This window comes from Mustela putorius, unplaced genomic scaffold, assembly GCF_011764305.1.
Source record: "Mustela putorius furo isolate JIRA1106 unplaced genomic scaffold, ASM1176430v1.1 tig00000508_pilon_pilon_pilon, whole genome shotgun sequence".
NCBI lineage: Eukaryota > Metazoa > Chordata > Mammalia > Carnivora > Mustelidae > Mustela > Mustela putorius.
This window is the reverse complement of record NW_025421402.1, coordinates 3,558,021-3,581,231: the sequence shown is the minus strand read 5'-3', so window position 1 is coordinate 3,581,231 and position 23,211 is coordinate 3,558,021. Positions and strand designations below refer to the sequence as shown.

At 52.0% G+C, this 23,211-nt stretch overlaps 1 protein-coding gene and 1 pseudogene across 2 annotated transcripts in view; one reads left to right on the top strand and one right to left on the bottom strand.

Annotated features, from left to right (window-relative positions):
- The window catches only part of ADORA1 (adenosine A1 receptor), a 31,111-nt gene extending 26,526 nt beyond the window's left edge, over positions 1–4,585 (bottom strand). Inside the window, exons 1-2 of one of the 2 annotated variants that reach the window (XM_004756338.2) lie at positions 4,350–4,585; positions 3,083–3,480 (exon numbers count right to left, since the gene is read on the bottom strand). In XM_004756338.2, the coding sequence (XP_004756395.1) occupies positions 3,083–3,423 (341 nt within the window). In that variant the 5' untranslated portion in view covers positions 3,424–3,480; positions 4,350–4,585. Of the gene's footprint in view, positions 1–3,082; positions 3,481–3,829; positions 4,148–4,349 lie in introns of those variants that run through there. The other variant, XM_004756337.3, reaches the window with a different exon arrangement.
- A 3,257-nt stretch (positions 4,586–7,842) lies between these two features.
- Positions 7,843–21,481, top strand: LOC101674607 (annotated as a pseudogene).
- Positions 21,482–23,211: the final 1,730 nt, after the last annotated feature.

Here is a 23,211-nt window from a genome sequence, read left to right as displayed (position 1 = left end):
GCCTCCCCAGCGCTCAGGCACTAGTACTCCCCAGTGTCCGCAGCATCTGCCTCCGTCTGGCTCGTCAGGGCAGCAAGCCCAGTGCAGGGGGACCTTCGGCTGAGAGATATTCTCCCAGGCCCAGCAGACTGCTGACTCTAACTCATCCTCTTTCTCCTGTAGGGGGACAGGGAAGGGATGGGGCATGGTCTGGAGTGACCCAGCCCATCAACCCAGGCTCCAGGATCCTGGCCTTAGGAGCTAGACCCCAGCTGCCTTTCTCTCCCTGAGGGGACTCCTGTCCAGCAGCAGGACCTCCCAGGCACTGCTAGGGCGTGGCTCCAAAGGAACGGCCTGAGCTGTCGGGGCAGCTATGGTCAGATCCCTGAAGGAGAATGCAGGGGAGGTTCCCAGCAAGGAGGTTAGAGGTCAGACATCTGGAAGGCCTGATGGAGGCTCAAGCCGGTTAGCTCTGAAAACTCATCCAACTCAATCGACATTTACTGAGTGTCTGCCTTGTGCCAGACACTGAGCTAGGCGTTCTGGAGAATTTGCAGAAATGGACAACATGCACCGGCTGCTCAGGTCACTGCCTTGAACACACTGGCAAGCCACCAAGGAGGAAGAGACATGTATAAGTATAACGTAGCAGTATTTTGAAACCTCCCTGGAAATGCGGCGTGCGTGTGCGTGGTGTGTGTGTGCGCACATGCGCATGTTGGCAGGAGGGCATGTGCGTGGCTGCAGGAGTGCGCAAGTGTGCGTGGGGTGCGGCGCCCAGGCTGGCTTGTTCACACCCACTTTGAGCCAGATGTTAATAATGTTAATAAAGCTACACACATAAACATACCGCTTATGGCTTGTAGGTAATACGAAGTGCATCATATCATGCTAAGTGTTTCATATGTAGGAGTTTATTATCTTCTTCCCATCATTTTAGAAAGAAGGTACTACTATTTTTTAAATGATGTTTATCATTTTATAGTTTTAAGGAGTTTATTTATTTACTAATGAGCAAGCACAAGCAGGACAGCGGGGGCTCGATCCCAGGACTCTCTGATCATGACCTGAGCCGAAGGCAGATGCTTCACCAACTGTGCCACCCAGGTGCCCAAAGAAGGTACTTTTACTAATGTTCCCTTTTGTAGATGAGGAAATTGAAGCTTCACAAGGTGAAAAAGTGGCTTCCCCAAGGGCACACAGCTAGGAACTCACAGCAAGGATTTGAGCCCAGGCCCGTATTCTTTGTCTCTAGGCACCCCCCTGCCTTGGCCCTCAAAAGGCAACTCCCCAAGACTCCCAGCTCCTGGAGGCTGGAGCAAGGAGCAACCACAGCTGCCTCCTGGAAGACGGAGCCTGCGGTCCTGCCGCCTCAGCCACCCCCACCCCCACTCCCACAGGGCGAGTCGGGCACATTCTGCAGGCTTGTGACCTCTGTCACATCAGGATCAGGCCTTGGGTTCACCTTGGCACCCGCTCAGCAAACAGGATTTCTCGAGCAGCCCTCCTACATCTGCATATCTGAGTGAGTTTCCTAATGTGGCAACACTTTGCTAGAATGGCCCGGCTGGGAGGCCCAGGCGGCCCTAATGGGCTGAGACTGGCTTCCTCTGCACAGCCCAGCCACGGCCTGGGACGAATGGCAGCAGGAAGGCACCTCCACAGCCACGCCCACGCGCGGCTCCAATGCCTCCTTCTCTCCCTCCCCCTGTCCCCTGAGCAGCAGTTTTCACCCACCTCCCCTGGGAACAGGGAGGCTGTGAGGGAGGTACACAGGGCATGGGGACTGGCGTATCATATCGGCACGGGGCCAGGGAGAGTCAGGAAGGAAGGTGGGCAGTGGAATCTAGGCTGTGCTCCCACCCGGCTTCAGGAGACCCCCTGGGTCTTTCCAAAGTTTCTCCTTTACCAGCTCCTACTCCACCTCCCTTAGAGGCTCGTGAGGAGGCTAGGGGAAAAAATGTTGCACGAAGAAAAGCTTTGAAAAGGTAAACGTGTGCAAATGTAACACACCCGGGAGAAATGTGGGCGCCTAGGCCTGCCCGGGGAAGTTGCCAAGCTTCCCAGCTATGGAAGCTACTCTGGGGATGGCAGGTGCCAGAGCTGGCCGGAGCTCCCCAGTAGAAAGGGAATCTGTTGGTGACCAGACCAGACCCGGTAGAAAGGGAATCTGTTGGTGACCAGCGGGCCTCCCGAGAGTGTCCCAGTGGGGCTGGCAAGAGACTGGCCGTGAGCCCAGGCATTCACTGGCACTTGGTAGCCCAGGCACTGCCTGGTGACGAGATTGCGGCCTGGCAGGCCCCAGCGTGGACGGGACGCCGGCCTGAGGACCGCCACTCTAAGGCCACCCACCCTGGCACTGCCTGGACCCAGCATCAGCTCTTCAGCAGTGACCGGCAAAGTCACACAGAGCTTAGCCACAGAATGGGGGCTTCAAGACCAGGCACCAGCATCTCCCCCCACTCCTGCCTGCAACCGAGATCCCGTGAGTGGAAGTTGGTCAGAGGTGATCAGACCGCTAGGCTTCCACGGGACAGCCGAGGAGGTGGAGCTGGCTGCCACAGAGCCAGAAACACGAGAGCTAAAGAGTGTGTCCAGGAAGCCTGTTGGGGTCTCTAGCTGGAGCAGCAGCTCTCTTGTCCCTGGGAGGCCACCATCCTGACACCTTCACCCCACTCTAGCCATCTGCTTGGACCCTTCCCCATCCCCACATGGGAGCTTGGTTTATTCCCACCCAGTGCTCACTGTGATTGTCTTGGTGGCCCCCTCCAATCCCCCACCCCAGGCTGGACAGGCAGCCTGGGCTTCCCTGGCCACACAGGAGAAGCAGCTCAGGAGAAGCAGCAGCAGCCTCGGCTCTGGGGTCCTGGGCACTCCCAGGTTCAAATTCCTCCCACTACTCAGCCCCCTCCCCACCCCCACTTCCACTGAGGCTCAGCACTGTAGAGGGGATAGGAAGGCAGAGTGAGGGCTGGGGCACAATGGCCCAGGGACTCAGTGGCTTCCATGGGGTCTTCTGCTCTACCTTTTATCCTCTCTCAAGCCACCCAGCCTGGGGCCCAGGGTGGGGCACCACAGGTCCCTTCAGCGGCTCTGGACTCACCGGAGGGGGATCTTGACCCGGAGGTAGCGGTCCACGGCGATTGCCAACAGGGCCAGGATGGAGCTCTGGGTGAGGATGAGGACAGGGCAGGCGACCATGAGGCAGGTGTGGAAGTAGGTCCGTGGCCCAATGTTGATGAGGATGGCGAGTGGAATGACCAGAGCGCCCACGGCCACATCAGCCACCGCCAGCGAGACGATGAAGCAGAAGGTGGCATCCCGCAGAGCCTGGTTCACCTTCACTGCCCAGATCACCAGCACGTTCCCAGGCACAGAGACCAGGGCGATGAGCACCTCGATGCCAATGTAGGCGGCCTGGAAGGCCGAGATGGAGGGCGGCATGGCAGGCGCAGGCCAGGCACATCAGCAGCCAGGCACCAAAGGTCAGGAGGCAGGCACCTGTGGTCACAGAAGCCTGGGGTGGGGAGGCCTGCCTGGGAGCTGCAGGGGGAGCCCCACCAGCTAAGAAACTCCGCTGTCCTCTGGAGTGTTACCCCAAGTGGCATATACATAGAGTGCCTGCCCAGGCTGGAGGGAACCCTCCCTGGCCCTTTTTCTGCCTAATCTTTGTCCCCTCTCTTTATCATCCCCAGAGGTTCCATTCAAAAACTTAAAATAGCAGTGCTCACTCCTCCATTAGCTTTTTTATCAGGTGTGAGGCAGCTCCCGGCTGGCACACACCCCCCACGGGGGTCCCTGTGCCTGGCTCTGCCCACCCAGCCCGCAGAAGAGGCCGCAAGGAGCTCACCATCCCGCCCGCTGGCCACCAGGGGGTCCCGGAGGCAGTGCCCAAAGTTCTGGGCACCTGGCGGCGCGCAGTGCTGCCGGGCCGCGCCGGGCAGGGCTGGGCTCCAGGCACCGCGAACGGCGGCTCATCGTCCTCGGGCTCCCGCCGCAGCTCTCCCAGCCCGGCCTTTCAAGCAATCACATGGTGTGGCGGAGGCTCAGCCCCGGGCGCTTTTAAAGAGGTAGCACCCCTATGTCGCACCTGGGACGGGGCTGGCAGGCGCGGGGCTGGAGGACCGACCGAGCCCAGCCGCAGATCGCGGCGCAGACGCCCCTTTGCCCGCCGGTGCGCACACGTGCCTGGCGCCACCCACCCCAGCCGCGGCTGGCTCCCACCTCTCAGCAGCATCTGGTCCCGCTCCAGGGACCCTCCCAGGCCAGCGACTCTCCCCCGCTCCTGCCCCAAAGGGCGTTCTGGTCGCCCCTCTCGGCCCTCTCCTGCATCCTCATTGCGGAGCCACGGAGGCGAGGCACAGACTTACCCAAGGTCACCAGGGCTAGCAGAGCTCCTAGCCACCTGAAGGGCTGTGTCCGAGCGCCCTCCCCGCTCGACGCCTTCGGCAGCCGCCCGCTCCGGGGATTGCCTGCACCATCCAGGGCCAGCCTGTCAGGTCCAGGGGGATGGTCGCTGGCTGGGACTCCACTCGGGCGCCGGCGCCTCCGTCGCCCCCGGCTCGGGAGCTGAGTGACAACCCGGCTCCGCACACCGGGAGGGGGCGGGGGCGGCGGCAGCACCCGCGGGCCCCTCCCTCCTCGCCCTCCGTCTCCTCCCCCACCCCCTCCTCTAAACAAAGGAAGTGATTCTGGGTGAGAAAAGCTGGGAAAATGTGAGCTTTTTGCAGGGTCTGGTGTGTGAATCCAGACTCAGGAGTGGACAGACGGGAAGCCTCCGTGTGTTCACTGGCTCGCTTCTCAATGCGAGATGCCCGGAGCCCCGGTCTGGCCTCAGGGGACCCCTGCACCTGGCAGCGGCCTGGCCTCTCACCTGCAGGGCTCCCCCGCCCCCCACCAGGACCTCCTCCCAGCTGTCAGCTAGAAGCAGCCCCTACCCTCCACCCCCCCACACACAGGCTCCTACCCCTCACTGCTGAAACCCTGCTCTCCCATGAAGCCAGCCCCTGCCTATTCTCAGAAACTAACGTCCTTCCACAGCACATTACTTTGTAGGCTCTGTCCTGAGTCATTATATTCCTTTCTCCTCTTTTAGAACTGCTTGTTCACCTATTACAAATGAGGGCACTGGGACTGAGAGGAGTGACCTCTCTTCCTAAGATGATCTCTGCCACTGTCACTCCCTCTTGTGCCCCTTTTCTTTCCTCCTCCTCCTCCCTCTTCGTGACACAATACCTAAGCCAAAAGGTATCCAGTCCAATCCCTTCATGTTATAGATAAAGAAGCAGACTCGGGGAAGGAGGGGACTTCTGCCAGATCGCACAGCAAAATCCCAAGGGGGTGAGAGTCAGAAACCAGGCTCGAGACTCCTGACTCCTGTCACAGTGCTCTCCACACTGTGCCCCATCCTGATCCCTCCCTTGACTGCCTCCTGGTGCAGTTACAGTTTAGGTGGCTGATTGGGACCCACCGAGGGCCACCTGGGGGCAGACCCTCACCCAGAACACTGTGTCTTGCCGAGACTCTGACCTAAGAAATCCTTGTTCGTGGACATTGGAAAAGGGCTTGGGAGGGCAAAGAGAGTCGGGCTGCCAGGCAAAGAGAATCAGTGCCATCCGGCCAACACCCCGGCCCCTATGGGCACCGCCCCCTTGTTGGGTCTCCGGATCTCCAGAAAAATGTTCTGCCCAGAGGAGGGTGAGCATAAGGCTTCTGTGGAGGGGGGAGTGGTCTGGCTGAAGCACAGTGGGGATGGGCTGGGGCTGGAAGCTGAGCAGCCTCAAGGAGGTAAGGGCAGGTTGAGTCTTCCTGGGGGAGGTGGAAGAAACTGAGCTTGGGGAAAGATCACTTCCATTTCTGCCTTCAGGGAGAGCAAGGAATCTGTGCCTTGGGCAGTCAAATTGCAGTCTTACCCAGAGCCCAGCTGGAGAAAGGGGGTAGTACCACTTTCTTTTCCCTTCCTTTCCCTCCGATTCCTCTGCAGACTTCCTCAACACTCCCAATGACATCCCGACATTCTGCTTACTCCCCATGCCACGTGAACATGCCAACCTGTGTGTCTGTCCCCCTGCCTTGAACCCTTGTCTTGGCCCAAGTTCTTTTGGGATCAAGGCTGTCTTTTGATTTTCACTCAGCCCCCTGATTTTCACTCATGTAGCTGATAGAAAACCTCTGCCCCCCCCCAAGACCCAGGCAGGTCCAGCCTGGGGGGCAGGGGGAACGGGGGCGCGGGGAGGGGATTGAATCACCCTATCCAACCTTCTAGCATCTTCTGCTCTGGAGGGCACCTGAGCCCACCCCCTATTCTTCTTACTGTGGGTGGTTGATATGTAGTGGCTATGTTTGTGTAATACCTGTAGATCGTTTGTTTTTCTTCAGTTCTAGGTAAAATGAACCCAAACCCTCTTCCCTTCTTTCCTCTTTCTTCTCCCTCCCTCCCTTCCTCCCTCAACCTCTGCCTGTTCCGGGGCCAGGCCTCCTGGGGGATTACACTGGCCTGTTTGAGAACTGAGCTGGCCCAGTCAGCGATGGCCCAGAGAGTTGTTCTGGGAAAAAACACACCATCTCCTCAGAGTCTTCTGGGCAGGAGGGAGTGTGGGAGTGTCTATGGCCAACACAGCACTCCTGGACATCAAAGCCATTTGGTGACGTGAAAAGAGCACTTAATTAAGAGTCACAAGAGCTGAAAGCTGACTTCTAGGCCTTACTCGGCCACTCCCTGGATGCGTGGTCCAGGCAAATCATGTTTCCTCCCTTGGCTTCCGTTTAGCCATTGGCCAGCTTAGACAACTGACATCTTTCATCCTCTCCAGCTCCAAAAGCTGGTTAGTTCATTCCAAGGTGGGAAACGTAGCCAAGGTGGAGACCATGGGCGCTGTGGCTTTCCACCTAGAAACACTGTGAGTCCTTGCTACTCCATCTGGAGCAGATTCCAGGACTAAGAGGAAGAGAGTTTTGTGGCAGGGGAAGGGGGTCGTTGGAGGTCTATAGTGGGAAAACGACCGTGTCGGAAAGTGTAGGCGCAACACGTCGAACAAGATATCCAGAATTTACATTGAGCCAAAAACTCTTCTGGCTTTCAAAGTATGTCCAGGACCATCAGACGGGACGACCCTCCCTATGGGGTCTACTCGTGCATGACCCTCCATGCTTTCCCCCGACTTGAACAGCTGAGTCTTGGTTTTCTCATCCATAAAATGGGCATATAAATACCACCTCACCGCAATTGCGAGGGCTTTGTGAGCTGACTTATGGAGAGTGGCTAGCACAGAAATTTTCTCCACAAGGCAAGTAGGCAGCACCAGGCGGTGGGGTAGTGTCGGCCGTGGAAGGAGTAGGGGAGTGCAGAATTCTAGAAATTGCTCGGTGTGGCTAGTTGTGCTAAATCCCACAGGGACCCGATTTGGGGGCCCCTAAAGGGACCCAATGAAAAGCTTCTATTTAGCATGCGGCTCTGAGAGTAAGATAATATCACAGTGAGTCTAAATGCTCCCAGGGCCTACATTCCTCCCCTCTCCCCTTTACCTCTTGATCCTCCTCTTTCCTTCCACCCTATCCTGGGCTTCTCCAGGCCCCTCCCCCGTGCAGTCTCTGTGCTGACGCAGGGGTGTAGAGAGAAGGAGGGCTGAAGTGTAGCACTCCTGAGGGGCAAACACCCATGCCCCCCTTCCTAGAATTCTCCAAACTAGACAGGGGAGGGCCTATCCAAGGAGGGAAGCCATTCCCAGGGACGGGGCAGGGTAGCAAGGCCTCCAGAGAAGCCTGGGGGACTGGATGAGGTTTTAAGATGTGTCGCTTTCCCTTTCCAGCAGGCAGGAGGTTATTTTGGTCCCTCTGGTGTTTCTCAACATTGTTCCCGGTGGTATGCGCAAGGAGAAGGGGGAGGAGGGCGGCACCAGGGTGGGCAGGTTGGAGGGGGAGGATTTCTGGATGGCTGGGAAGCCCCTGGCCTTTCCCCTGGGGAGCCCACTTCCAAGGCCCTGTGGTGACTTCCCCCAAGTTCCCTCCCTCTTCAGATATGGAATGTAGGTCTCTCTGCCTCCTCATCTCTTCTCCCCTCTCCCAGGTCAGAGGCTCCTGTTGGGGAGATGCTGGGGAAGGAGCTTCAGTGCGGCCTGAGTATCCCCGGCGTGCCTGTATGCTCGTGAGGGCAAGGGATGCATGGGTTGGGTCGGGGCTAGTTAGTCCAAGTTCCTCCAGACAGCGCAGAGCTGTTCCTGAAGGAGGATGTCACTTTCATGTCTTTGTCAGCCTCATTGTTCCTTTGTTCATTCATTCATTCTTTTACCCTATTCAACAAACATTTATTGCACCCCTCTTTTGTATAATCAGAAAGTGAGCTGAGCCCTGGGGATAGAGAGATAAGAAAACTGAAGTCTCCCCCATGATTTCCAGAAAGCTCCAATCAGGTGGGGAACACCGGTTTGAGCAATATCCATGCCTCCTGCGAGGATCAGGATGTCTTTCCAACCTGGCTCTTTCCTCCCCATGCTCTCCCCCTTCCTTCTGCCCCCGTCTTGTTGAATTTCAGCAGGGATGAAAAAGAGCTTAAAATGCCAGGCCCAGAAGAGTGACTGGCAGCCCTCTCACCAGTGGCGTTGGGGTGGGCAAGTAGCACTAGGAGCTGAGGACCCTTCAGGGCTTGGCAGAGCCCCTCCCCCCAAGGCTGGGAAGGAGGGTCAGGTCTTGGAGGCTCGCAAAGCCACCCATACTTCAGCTAGAGGATCTGTGCTCTGACTAATCTTACAGGTGGCTTCCTGGTGTGAGATTTTATTTGAATATAAGATTTAATGGGCTCTGGGGCTTTAAAAAACTTGAAAATCTGAAGTTCAACCCAACAGGTTTGTGGTATAGATAAGAAAACCGAGACCCAGAGGGGCAATAAACTTGGTCAAACCCACCCATGAGATGGGACAGAGCCTGGTGCCAGGGGGAGACATCCAGAAATGAGCCCTGCCCCAGCCCCCGGCCCCATGGATCACTCAGGGAACCCCTTGAGCACCAGCTCTTCAAACTCCGGTTGGTGTTCACAGCCTCCCCCACTCACCGGGGGAAGGAGGTACTGCTAGCACACTAGGCAGAACCAACATCGAATGGGTACATACTTCCATGAAAATAAAGGTGCGCCGGGTACACAGCAACTGTTTATAAAGACGTGCATTACGTCCCATATAGAGCATCCCATTTAATGGCAGGTAGCAAAGCCATTGTCAACTGAAGCCTGGTGAGGTTCAACGGAAGCCACCTGGCAGAGCTGGGACTGACCCAGATGTGCTGTGTTTTACTCCTGGAAGGATGAGTGAGGGTCGGGGGGTGATTAGAATCACTGAACCTATTGGTCTGGAAGGAGCTCCTGGAGAAGAGACTCTCCAGCCGCCTCGTCCATTCATCGGCTTGCACAACTAGTATTTATTAGGGACCTACGATGAAGATGGCACTGTTCCAAGGTGCTGTCCAAGAGCTCAGAGTGTGGCACCCAGAGGACAGGACTAGCGTCAAACCTACTCAGAATTAGCTAGAGCTCCAGGGGGTATGTTCCAGATGCCACAGAGAAGGAAGAGAGCTCACTGGGCCAGCCCGGCCTGGGGGCCTTGGAGGAGGAGCCGGATGCTCTGAGTTTGGGGAGAAGTGCTTGGCATGGGGGCGGTGTTTCTGAGCAAGACCAGGGCTGTGGCTAGGGTGCTGACCTCAGGCTGGGCAGCAGGGTGATAGCTGAGGGCCATGCTGCTGGTGGCCCCCTGGGGGAGGCTGAGAAGACTCGCATGGGCCATGCACCCAGTTGAATCCAGAAGGCCTCAGCCCCAGTCACAAACACCCCCTCCCCCAGAGCACTAGGTGAACCCCAACCACTCACCTAGTCCTTCTAAGGCTTGGTCCTTCTTTCCATAAAAGTGGAATAATTACTGGGGCGCCTGGGTGGCTCAGTGGGTTGGAGCCTCTGCCTTCTGCTCAGGTCATGATCCCAGGGTCCTGGGATTGAGCCCGGCATTGGGCTCTCTGCTCAGCAGGGAGCCTGCTTCCTCCTCTCTCTCTCTGCCTTCCTCTCCACCTACTTGTGTCCTCTGCCTGTCAAAAAAATAAATAAAATCTTAAAAAAAAAAAAAAGAGGGATAATTACATTACCTGTTTTATTTGTTCAAAAGTGCTTTTCAGGGTGTAAATCACTAGACAGATATCAGGACCTGCGCTATTAGTGATGGGAAGCCTCCAGGCATTTTTGAGCAGGAGGCGGAAGGATCTGAAAGATGCTTTGGAAAGACCGTTCCGCGGACCAGAGCGGAGTGGATTGCAGGAGGGAGAGGTACGACAGGAGGACCTGTCTTGGCCAAAGATTAAAAGCCAGACCTAAGAGGAAGCTGTGGGAGCAGAGAAAATGGACAAGAGAGATGTCACATGGGACTCCCAGGCTCCTTGGCCAGTGACGCAGAGCAGCCGGGGAGAGCGATGACTTGGATTTCTAGCTGGGGCTCCTGGGGAGTGCTGGAGACTTCGAGATGGACATGAAGCAGGAGAGGCAGCTTTCAGGGGCGGGGCGCGGGAGGACAGGTTGCGTGGGATGTGCTTAGGGGGACATCCAGGCGCAAGGGCGTCCAGGCTTGGGGACATGACCCAGGAGACGGTCAGAGCTCCAGCTGGGTTGTCTCCATCAAGATGGAGGTCAGAGCTCTGGGAGAGAGGAGACCGCTCAGGGGGAGCCTGCGGAAGAAAAATTGGAAAGAAGCTGGCTGTGCCCACGGCACCGCACGGGGAAGAACAGCCAGAGGGAGGAGCAGGGTAGCAGGTGTTTCGGGAGGAAGGGTGCTGAGTGGTTCGGGCCTGGAGAGCAGCCGTGAAGGATCTGAGGGGGAAGTGATAGGATTTGGTGACAAGAGGGGGGAGGAGCGGGGGGAGAAGCACTATCTCCAGAGTTAGCGCTGGAGCAGGTAGGAAAGGGGGCGGGGGCGCGGGTGCAGACAAGGCTTTGAAAGAGAATGGCAGGAAGGAGAATAAAAGATGGACTGTTAGCTGCAGGAGAGTGGGGTCACAAAGAGGTTGGTTTTAGGCGGGAGATCTGAGCATGCGCACAGCCTGAGGGAGCGAAGCAGGGGTAAGGAAGAAATGAATCAGAGCGAAGAGGAACCCAGAACAGACCCCACTTGTCAAGTCTCCGAAGTGGTTGGTGACAACCGGCTGGGCACGGAGCTCTGGATGCTCACAGACCTGGATGTACATCTCCACCATCTCCAAGCCCCTCCCTCCCCGCCACACTGAGTGTTGAGGGCAGGCCCCTGGGCCTTCGGCCCCAGCCTATCTCTCCCCCACTCCCCACCCCACCCTCACCCCCACACAAGACCGCAGCCAGCGGTTTGCCTAGTCAGGCTGTGCACCAATTAAAGACTCAGCCTTCTCCATTCACCAGCAACTCCTCACAGGGCAGCCCATGGCCTGGATCCACACCTGACCCCAGCCCACAGGGCGCCAGCCATGGATTTTTTGGTTTCTGTGGCCGGGACTGCAGCCAAAGATGTACCTCTGTGCCATCCCCCTACACCCTGCCACTGCCGGGAAGACCCCGAGTGGGCTCTACCATGTACCAGACTCATTAGAGCTGCCCGCACAGCCCACCCCATCCTACCATGTTCCCCACCTTCCTGGATTCCCCAGGCACCATCTCCGGGATACAAGGGCATGGATCCCCAGCTTCCTGTCCTCACACTGAGCAGAAGGGGAAATCGAGGCAGGGGTGCTCCTGTGGCTTCTGTTGTAGGTCAGGCAGGGTAGATTCCAGATTCCCTGATGCTTGCCTAGTCCTTCCTGCACATCCAACTGTTCCCCTGCCCCTCAAGAAAGAGAAGTATACCTGTTAACCTTCTGTATGTTCTGAGAACGAGAAGAGGGCCAGGAAGATTGGAGAAAAGAGAGAAGGAGGGGCAGAAGAAGAGTTTCTAGATTAAATTCAGGACACCCAGTTGCATTTTTTAAAGCAGTTTTATTGATCCCTAACTTACCTATCATAAATTTCCCCCATTTAAAGTGTACAACTCAATGATGTTTCAGCATAATTACAGAATTGTGCAGCCATCACCATCGTTTGAGAACACTTTCGTCACCCTCAAAAAAAAAAAAAAAAAAAAAAAAAAAAAAAAAAAAACCTTGCACTCATTAGCATTCGTTGCCCAACCCCTATCCTCTCCTACACAGATCCAGGCAGTTACTAATCTGCTCACAGTCTCTGTGGGTTTTCCTCTTCTGGAGCCTTCATATGAATGGAACCATACATGCAGTCCTCTGTGGCTGGCTCCTTTCAGTTGGCCTAAGGTCTTCAGCATTCACCTGTGTAGTACATGTGTCAGTACTGCATTCTTTTTGAGGACTGAGGAATATTCCAGCCCATGTCTGTACCACACTGTGTTGACCCACTCATCGGCGGGTGGACATCTGGGTGGTGTCCACGTTGAGGTTATTATAAACAATGCCACTATGAAATTCCTGTATGAGTTTCTGTGTGAACATGTGTTTTCACTTGTTTTGGGGAGATACAGACAGAAAGAGGGGCCAGACCACGTGCCTGGACCTTTGTCCCATCTATCCAAGGCATCGTCCTGCTGCCTGCTGCAGAAGCTCTCATGATCCCCCTTCACAGGTTAAAACACAGAGGCTCAAAGGGAGGCCTGAGACCACCAAAGGCTGATATTGAAACAGGTCTCCCATTCAGGTCCATGGTTCTTTGCAAAACATCCCCCAAGGGAACAAAATATCTGGAATTTGAAAAGCAGCATAACCAGTGTGAACAGTCACCTTGTCACGCTGAATTCTTCATCAGGTGCTTTGGGGACTGTGTCCTGGGGGTGGGGGAGGGCAGGGCAGAAGAAGCTGAGAAGCTGAGCCTTCTTGTAAGGAAAGAGCTGGAAAGCCCGCCCGCACACAGGCTTCCACAGAGATCCATCGGCTGACGGAAGCTCCGCCCAGCAGGGATGGGAGCCAGGAGTCCAACCACTAGGCACTGACTCGTGGTCGCACAGCAGCATCCAAATGGGGCCACATTCTTGGGAAAAGAACAGACAAGAGACCTTTGAAAAATCTCAGGCTTGGCCACAGATCCTGGCTTCAGCCCATTCTCTCAGCTCATCTCACCCTGATTTTAAGCAGATCTCTGAATGCTGCTCAGGGATTATTCCATTCACGTCTGCCTTGCCGTTCTGCCCCGAGCCCAAGGCTCTGTCACCAGAGAGCCCTGGGTCGTGTGGAAAAGCTCTTTGCAGTAAGTGCATTTTCCTAAAGTCAGGGCGGAGGGGTGGGCTGTGGCCTGGGCTCCGTGCATCTTCTAGGGGCCCACCCCAAAGCCCCAAATTCCAGGCCAGAGGAATAAACAGGAGCTTGCTGGAATGCCCTCCACTTTATGGGAGCCATCCACTCTATCTGGTCAGGGGCAGGGGACGCACAGAGGAGCCCTCCCGTTGCCAAGATTTTCCACTGTAACCACTGTCTGCGACCCGCAATTTAAGACAGGCTTCATCCAGGACTGAAAATGGGTTTCTAGCGCCTAGCGGAGCTCAAGAAACTTTTACTGAATGCTGAATGTCCAGAATAACAAAGTACAAGAGAATAGGAAGAGAGGCTAGCAACACTTTATTGTCTAAAACTCATTTAACTCCCACAGCTTTGCTGATGAAGTATTTCCCATTTCTCAGACCAGGAAACTAAGGCTCAGCGTGGTGGGTGGATCCGTTGACCCATAGCAACGAGACCAAAAGAAACCGCCCCGCTCCCGGCTGTTGCCTGGGCCTCGGGCTCCCCCTGCTGGCCGGACGGTAGTCTGGGCGTGGAGCGAGGAGCTGCCCTGGGCTGCGCCCGTTCCCGCTCCTCTCGCTCTCCCGGCTCTGTGCGGGATTCCTGAGGCTGGGACAAGAAGCCGTACCTGGGCTCAGGCTAGGGCAACTCGCAGGTGCGCTGCGCCAGGCGTCACGTCAGGTGGGATGTCCCACGGGCAGAATGCACCAGGCCAGAGGGAGACACAGTCCGAGCCCCACCCCAAAAACTCGACCCCCACCCCCACCCCCGGCTCCATGGCTCTGTCTTGCTCAGACAGAAAGCTCTAAAATAAGACCAAGAGGCCTGGGGTCTAGGCAAGCCAGCAATTCTGCCCACGCAGAGGGAATGGGGAGACGCCTGTCTCATGATGCCCCGCCCAAAGTGCTTGGTTCCCTTTTTTCCAGGCCAGGTGTCCTAAACCAGCCCAAAGGGATGAGATTGTCCTATTGCAGAAAAACCCCCGAGAAAAGGATTTTCTAGCTTCCTTTACCTTCCACCCTATCTCATCTAACTGCTCTTCGTTCTGACAATGAAAAAGGCTAATTTAGGCCCATCCCAGTTCTTGCTGTTTCTGGAAATGGGAGGAGTGCTGGCTCTCCGTAAGCGTTTTGCTCAATCACTTCTCCTCAAAGGTTATGGGTTTGGTCTCTTGTGCCAAACAAATATGACATCAAATCTTCTGTCCCTTCTTAGTGTCTGACTTCGAGAATGTTACTTAGCCAAGAAGCCTCAGTTTTCTCACCTGTAAAATGGAAGTTACTATACTTTCATAGTGGGCTGTTGGAAGGATACAGGGAGAAATTATGAAATCAATAGCCCTGTGCATACAGTAAGTGTTCTGTAAATGTTACTGATAATTATCACTATATTCATAGTTCCCTTCCCTTACCTTTCCTATTCTTCACTTAACTAAAGAGAGATGGGGTGGGGGGTGCAGTAGGCAGGTGGGAGTTTTGGGCGTAAAAGCATGGACTGTCCTCTCATGTGTTCAGGACTTCCCAACCTGGTCACCTCATTGCGCTCCTCTCCCTGGTTGCAAGGGGAGGGGTGGCAGCTGCTTCCCTCCCCTGCCTGGGCCCTGACCCAGCCAAAGGCCTGGCACAGCTGCTGGAATGGCCCACATGCCTCGGGTTTAGGGCTAGGTAGCGGACAGCTGGGGATGGGGGAGGAAGGCAAAGGGGCAGAAAAGGAACCCTCGACTCCCGCACCATGTCCACTTATCCTGCTGCTCCCGAAGCCCTTCAGGTCAGCCTGGGGCCTCTGACCTCCGTCCTGCCCCAATCTCCCTGGTGGGCGGGGGGGTGGGGGTGGGCAAGAGGAACTCTCCCTCTTTTCCTCCCTTACCCTCTGCCCTCTCGTGCCTCCTCTCCATGGCTGAACCCACCCACCCCAGCGCACCCCCGGCCCCAGCTCCCTCTCCAGCCCACGTGCTGCCCAGCTGTCACCGGCCTTGAGCTGGGCACTCCGCCTGCCTGCACCACTCATGAATCGCCAGCAGAGCCTCCACCTGTTCCCCTCGGTCTGAGCAGCAAGGCTGTGTGGCCCCATCTGTTGTCCTCCATCCAGGATTCAGCACAAGAGACTACACTTCAAAACCCTCAGCTTCCACCTGCCGGGATGGGGGTGGGGAGCACTGGCTGAGAGGCAGGGACTGAATCAGTGGCATCGTCATCTCCTGGATGGAAGAGCTTCCCCACCGGGCTCCCCCAGTACCGTCTGAAACAGCCTACATACCAGCAGGGGCGGGGTGGCGGGGGAGAAGCAACAAGCCCCCTCTTCCCAAAAGAACATTTGTATATTTAGCAGCATTCTCTTATGAACGTTTCATTTCTTCACAGACAGCGCCTGAATCTGGGCTGGTCAGTGTACAATGCAAGCAGAAAGATACAACAGGGGCAACATTTAATTCATTTAATTAATGTTTTGTTACACTAGCAACACGTGAATGCAGTTTCCTTGATTAAAACAAAAAATGAAACCACTGGGGCGCCTGGGTGGCTCAGTGGGTTAGGCCGCTGCCTTCGGCTCAGGTCATGATCTCAGGGTCCTGGGATCGGGAGTCCCGCATCGGGCTCTCTGCTCAGCGGGGAGTCTGCTTCCTCCTCTCTCTCTGCCTGCCTCTCTGCCTACTTGTGATTTCTCTCTGTCGAATAAATAAATAAGATCTTAAAAAAAAAAAAATGAAACCACTGTAGTCCAGGCTCTGATTCCCTTCCATTGGTCACCCCAAATTCACACTTTTTCTCCTAAACAGAGAGGTGATCACTGGTACCAGCTAGGCTGATAACAGCCTAGCTGTATGTAGCCATAGAAAATACAAGGTACTATCATGTGGGTTTGGGTTTTGCTGTTTTTTTTTTTTTAATGTAAGTTGTAACTACAAATATTCTGCAACTAAATTCACTTAAAAAAAAAAAAGTCTTATCTACCTAAGCTGGTACCTACATATCTACAACAATATCCTTATTTTTTAAGATTTTATTTATTTATTGAGAGAAAAAGAACTCACATGACAGCACAAGCAGGGGGAGTGGCAGGCAGAGGGAGAAGCAGCTGAGCAAGGGTGGGGTATGTGGAGCTCAATCCCAGGGCCCTGGGATCATGACCTGAGCCAAAGGCAAACACTTAACTGACTGAGCTATCCAGGTGCCCCTATTAATCCTTTAAATGATACATAATATTCTGAGCACAGACACATCATGATTTCCTTAGCTATTTCCCTATCAATAGACATTCAGGTCGTCTCTCTTTTCCTTCCCTTACAAACACTGAGTCCCTGTCATAGGCTTGAGCCTTCTCTCATAGTCCTGCCCATCCTGTGTTCCTACCCCTTGGGGGCAAGAAGGTTAACCATTTACACTGTTTTAAGGGTACAAAAATAGCAAAAGTAACCTTAGGAGCATTTAATACCAATTCGTAGTCTTTTTTTTTTTTTTTTTTTTTTTTTCAAAATCCTGGGTCCCTCTAAGATGACCTCCATATCAACTTGGGGACAAATTAGTGTTCTAGAAAACAGCTATGGTCAAGGAGATAGAAGGAGACACAAGATAGAATGGAGAGAGAGAAAGTGAAGAAGAGTGAACAGGGAGGAACAAGAAAGAGAAGTAAAAGATCCTGGCTATGACCGCACTCTGCCACAGGGAAAACCTGGAGCTGTCCAGCAGAAAGGAAATAGTTAAGTAAAACTTGGCATATCTATTCTACGGAATATTATGCAGCCATTAAAATGATAATTATGAAGACTATGTAGGAGCATGGAAAATGCTTCTGATATTAAGTTAAAAAGTAGACTACAAAATTAAAACTGCATTATGATTACAACTCTGAAAATGATGTGGGCATACAAAGATGGGAAAGGAATCTAGACAAATGAAAACAATCAGATTTGTTTCGGTAGCAGAATTGTGGGTACGCTATTATTATCACTTATTCCCATTACCATTGCCATAATATTGTTTTGTGCAATATAGGATTAATGCTAAATAGCAACAGGAAGAAGGAAGGGAAGGAAAATGAATAAAAGAGAAGGAGAGAGGGAGGGAGGAGGGCATAGACGGAGAGATGAGGCAGGGAAGCTGGAGTCAAAGTCCATGTTCTGGGAGTTGGACCATCTTCACAGCCATGTCAGCCACGGTGTCCACTCGGGCTCTTCCTCCAGGGTCTTTGGGCTGAAAGCAGTTTTCACCGTACACAGATGTACACCTCCCTCCTGCTCCTCCTCCATTATCTTTTTTTTTTTTAAGATTTTATTTATTTATTTATTTGACAGAGATCACAAGTAGGCAGAGAAGCAGGCAGAGAGAGAGAGAGAGGAGGGAGCAGGCTCCCCGCTGAGCAGAGAGCCCGATGCTGGGCTCGATCCCAGGACCCTGGGATCATGACCTGAGCTGAAGGCAGAGGCTTTTACCCACTGAGCCACCCAGGCGCCCCCTTTTTTTTTTTTTTAATTTATTTGACAGACAGAGATCACAAGTAGGCAGAGAGGCAGTCAGAGAGAGAGAGAGGAGGAAGCAGGCTCCCCACAGAGCAGAGAGCCCCATGCGGGGCTCGATTTCAGGACCCTGGGATCGTGACCTGAGCCTAAGGAGAGGCTTTAACCCACTGAGCCACCCAGGAGCTCCCCTCCATTATCTTTTTAAAGCTTACCAAGGAGATAGGGATACCAAGCTCAGGATCTCTCGCTTTCTTTTTTTTTTCTTTTGTAAGATTTTATTTATTCACTAGAGAGAGATACAGAGACAGAGAAAGAGAAAGAGAGAGAGTGAGCACAAGCAGGGGGAGCACCAGAGGGAGAGGGAGAAGCAAACTCATCGCTGAGCTGGGAGCCTGACATGGGGCTCAATCCCAGGACCTGAAGATCATGGCCTAAGCCACAAGCAGGCATTTAACCATCTGAGCCACCCAGGTACCCCCCCAAGCTCAGGATCTTAAGGGGCTCAGAGTCTAGTAGGTAGGAAGGGGGACATTGATCTATAAGCAGTGACAATCAACAAATGCTCAACCAGAGATCTAATCTTGTGAAGCTGGAAGCTCTAGAGTCCAAGAAGCCCTCACAAACTGGGTCTCAAAGGATGGGCAGGAGATTAGCAGGCAGAGAAAAGGGGCTAGCATCCTAGGTAGAAGGCATATGAGCAAAGGCACTGAAACCTACACACACACACACAGAGCACACACACACTCCCATTTGGCATGGCCAAACATAACTCAGGAGAAACAGAGACACGTGATGAGACCTTGAATTATTCAAGGGCAAAGAGAAGCACTGCAGTGTTTAATGCCTCTTGAGAGGATGAGGAAAGTGGGTGGTAAGCCAACGTGGAGAGAAGGACCATCAGTTGGGAGGTTACTTGAAGAGTTCTGATGGGAAAGAGCAGGACCCTCAACTGGGATGGTTAATGGGATGGGGACAGATTGGTTAACCTGAGAAATTCTTATGTAGAAATGATAGAGTATTGTTTGTTTATGCAGTGAACATATTTTGAGGGTCTGCTATGGCATCAAGCATTCAGAGATGGAAGACAATCTCTGTCCTCAGACGGGAAGATGGACAGGGAGATAGATGGTTCCAGATCAATGTGAACAGTGCTGTAATAGAGGTAAGCCAGTGAGGGAGAGACCATGAGGGGCCAAGAGCATATGGAATGTGGGAAGGAAAGGAGGTCCTTCTAGATCCCCGCCTCAGATGCTGGGTGGACAGTGGGGCCTTCAGGAAGTGCCAGGCAAAGGTGTGTCTGCAGGAAGATGATGGTTGTGACTGGGACCTCTCTTGCTTTGCCCCTACCCTACTGAGAAGAACCAAATGTGGCTTAGGCTTCCTATTGCCTTCCCAGTTGAATGAATCCAATGGAAAGTACCTAGAATAGCTCCTGGCACAGAGTAAGTGCCCAACAAATGCTAACTTTAAAAAAAAAAAAAAAACAAGCAAAAAGTGCAGAAACTCAAAGCAAGACCCACACTTATCAGGCCCGGCTCTCTCCATGAGACCAGGGAAACACTTTGGCCCCCTGGTTCCAAAAGGCAGTCCACCAGAGACTTCTGACGAAACCAGACCTCAACCTCCCAAGAAGAGGTTGTTAAAAAGAGTGTGGCTATAAGCATGCAACAGAGCTCACTGCAGATGGACAGGGCTCCCACAGACAAAAGCAAAGATGGCGGCAGAAGGGTCTCAGCAGTTTAGTCCCATTGGCAGGAGTTGGCATGACATCATTTTTTTTTTTTGAGTATGGACCGTGCACTTGGCAAAAATCACATTCATTACATGACTCCACAGAGCAAGTCACCAAAACTGAATTTTCTTTCTTTGTGGGCTTTTGCTGGTTCATTGGAAATTTGGAAGAAGATAAAGCGGAGTATGGAAACATCATTTATGTTGATGCTATTGAGTGATGACATCATGGAAAGTTGTCAGAATGATTTATTGAACTGCTTTCCCGCCACAGAGAATTAAAAGGCTTTGAAGGACCCAACTAACTCATCAGACGTCAGGCGGCTCACGTCTCACTGATGTGACAAGACTTGTAAACACTCCCATCTTGAAAGTAAAACACTGCTGATGCATTAGATGGAGGAGATGCTCGCGCGGAACTTTAGCTGGACCCACAAACTAAGTGACTGGCCACTGGCATCTGTTTTCCTTTCTTATTGCTTGACTACTCTGAGTGCAGTGAAACCACCAATGGTAAAGAAATGCAACGCTCTCTGATGGGTGTGACATCACCTTTTAGGAGAAATTCTTGGATTTTGCTAAGTATGAGTTTTGCTCCAAGTTTCTGGTTTTGGGGGTTTTTGTTTTGTTTTGTTTTTTTGTTTTAGATTTTTAAAGTTAACATCTACTGAGTGTTTATATATTCCCAGCACTATTCTTGGTGTCTTATGTGCACTTATTCATACACATTGTACAACAAATCTGTGGGGTAGTTTCTAGTATTAGTCTCATTTCCCGGTAGTAAAACAGAGACCCAGAGAAGTTGAGAAGCAAAACCTTTTAAGTGGGGGTGCCTGGACTCTGACCCTGGCAATCTGCCCTAAGTGCTCTTGGCCACTTTTCATAAACCTGAGGATGGATCCGAACCATGGAGCGTCAGCCCTACCAATGGGGCTTCATCTCCAGGGAACTTCTACGCTGAAAGTCAACTATGCCCATCAAGAGGACTTACTCTTCCTAGAATTTAAGAATGCACTGAATAATGCATCTGTTGTGTGGCCTAACTTTAGGTGATGTTTGGGTCCATTTCCTTCTTTCCATAAAACAACTGAGATTAACACTGAGAACAGTCACTAGCGATGTATACCCAGGGTCTATGCTGACACATACCTGACCGAAGGACATTCCACAGCTCCCTTTATTAAACACCTGTCCGCATGGACTTCACTGATATTCTCCAAGCTGACCCACATCTAGGACAGGTGCACAGGAGTGCACTCAGGTATCAACTATGTTAACTCGGTTTTGTACTGCTTTTGTGTGGCTGTTAAAAATCCATACATTTGTTCAGCAGTCTTCACTATTGGTATTAATTTTTTTAAAGTGGTGGGCTTCAGAGGAGCCCAAATATAGCAGAGGAGTTTACTGATTGATCGTCTCACTAAAGGCAACTAAAAATACCAGATAAAACCACTGAAAACCTCTTTTGACTCTGCCTCATCGACTGCGAGAATGAAGACCTTTCTCAGCCATAGACTGCCAACGTTCCAGAACATGTTGACATCACTCTGATGTGCTGTTACTCTGATGGGCCCCAGAGGAGCCCTGCAAAGAGTCTTCAATCACATCACTGTAGAACGCAGTCTCCCTGGAAAGAAAAGAAGAGGCTTCGTCCTCCAAATGGTGGGACCTAGAAAAGAACTGGCTACCATCCACACTCTCTGTAGTCATGTACGGAACACAATCAAGGGCGTTACACTGGGCTTCCATTACAAGCTGAGGTCTGGGTATGCTCACTTCCCCATCAACGTCGTTACTCGGGAGAATGGTTCCCTGGTTAAAATCTGAAATTTCTTGGGTGACAAATAGATCCACAGGGTTTGGATGAGGCCAGGTGTTGCTTGTTCAGTATCTCAAGCCCAGAAATCTGAGTTAATTCTTGAAGGAAATGACATTGAACTTGTGTCAAACTCAGCTATTTTGGTTCAGCAAGCTACAACAGTTAAAAACAAGGATATCAGAACGTTTCGGGATGGTATCTATATTTCTGAGCAGGCTCATGAATGAGATCTAGGTCGTCCAGCTACAGAAACAGCAAAATGCCAGACAACTTTTCAAACTTATTTGTGGTATTTTAAAGATGCGTTGAAAGCCGTATTGACTTGGGGCTTTTTCTTAAAGCAAAACAAACCAAACCAACAAATAAAAACACCACTTTTTAAAATGCATGAATTGACTGGGAGAGAATGAAAGATGAATTTGGAAGCCTCAAGCCATGAAAGCAGAAGCCAGCGAGAATCTCACACTGATGTCAGCATTTACAATGAGCTTCAACTTTCACAAACTCACAGCGCGCTGGAGGGCTTGTCCAAGGTGAGGAGTTTAATGAGGGGGCTGCACTCCCAGCATAAACCTATAAACCTAGAGCTCAAAGCACAGCTTATTATAAGGGCAAATTAAAAATTAAGCCATGCTCTACCTACTTGCACTGAATAGAAGGCAAAAAAACATCTCTCGTGAGAATTAACAACTATCAGCTAGCCATTGAGCAGAGTTGCTGCCCAAATTCACACTATCTAGGTAGCCCAAATAATCATAGTTAAGAATTTACTTTTTGGGGGATCCTGAGCTGCCAGTGCCCTCAGGTGCTTGGCAGTTGGAAATGAGAAACAGTCTGGGAGGAAAACACTTTCAACCCAGGCATTAGAGAATTTCCACAGCCATAGTCCTAAGCAACATGAGCTTATGGTAAAAAAACAAATCATAAAACACAAGGAAACAAAACCCCATGAGTGAGGTCCCAGAAGGAAAAAAAAAAAAAATAGAAAGCATAGTGGTTCACAGTCCTGGGTAATTTTGCCCTGCAGGGGGTATTTTTGGTTGTCACAACTGGAAAGGAAGAAATGTGAGTTACACGATCTAGCGTGTAGAGACCAGGGATGCTGTTAAACATCCTGCAATGCCCAGGACAGCTTCCCACAATAAAGACTTGCCTAGCTCATAATACAAGGTCAAGAAGCCCTGAGACAGCAGAATCAAACCTGCAAAGTTTTTATTTTGGAATGATCAAAAATAGTACATTCAGGGGTGCCTGGGTGGCTCAATGGGTTAAAGTCTCTGCCTTTGGCTCAGGTCATGATCCCAGGATCCTGGGATCGAGCCCCACATCAGGCTCTCTGCTCAACAGGGAGCCTGCTTCCCTCTCTCTCTCTCTCTACCTGCCTCTCTGCCTACTTGTGGTCTCTCTCTGTCAAATGAATGAATAAAATCTTTAAAAAAAAATAGTACATTCAATAAGTAAAGGTGCAGACTCGAAGAAATTTAACATATGATTAAAAAGCAAGGGAGTATATTGTCAAGCAGATTTGGAGAAGAACCAAAAAAAAAAAAATCTCAAAATGAATGAAGTAAAACAACTGAAATTTAAAAATTAGTGGCACAACCGGGTTTGAATTATCTAGCAAAATTGAAGATAGACGTAATCTGTGACCCAACAAGTTCATTCCTAGTATATAGCCTAGGGAAACTGCACATGCACTCCAACATACATATACAGTGGTGTACATACATACAAATACATATACCAATGTTCATAGCAGCATTGTTGAAAGGGGTTCCTCCTCAACAAGGGGGAAGAACTAACTCAACAAAATAGAATGAAAATGCATAATATAGTCATATAATAGACTACCTCACAGCAGTGAAAGTAAATGAACCATTGCTACAAACATGGATTAACTTTCAAAGAGCATGTGGAATTAAAGAAGCAAGACTCCAAATATATACAAATTATTAAA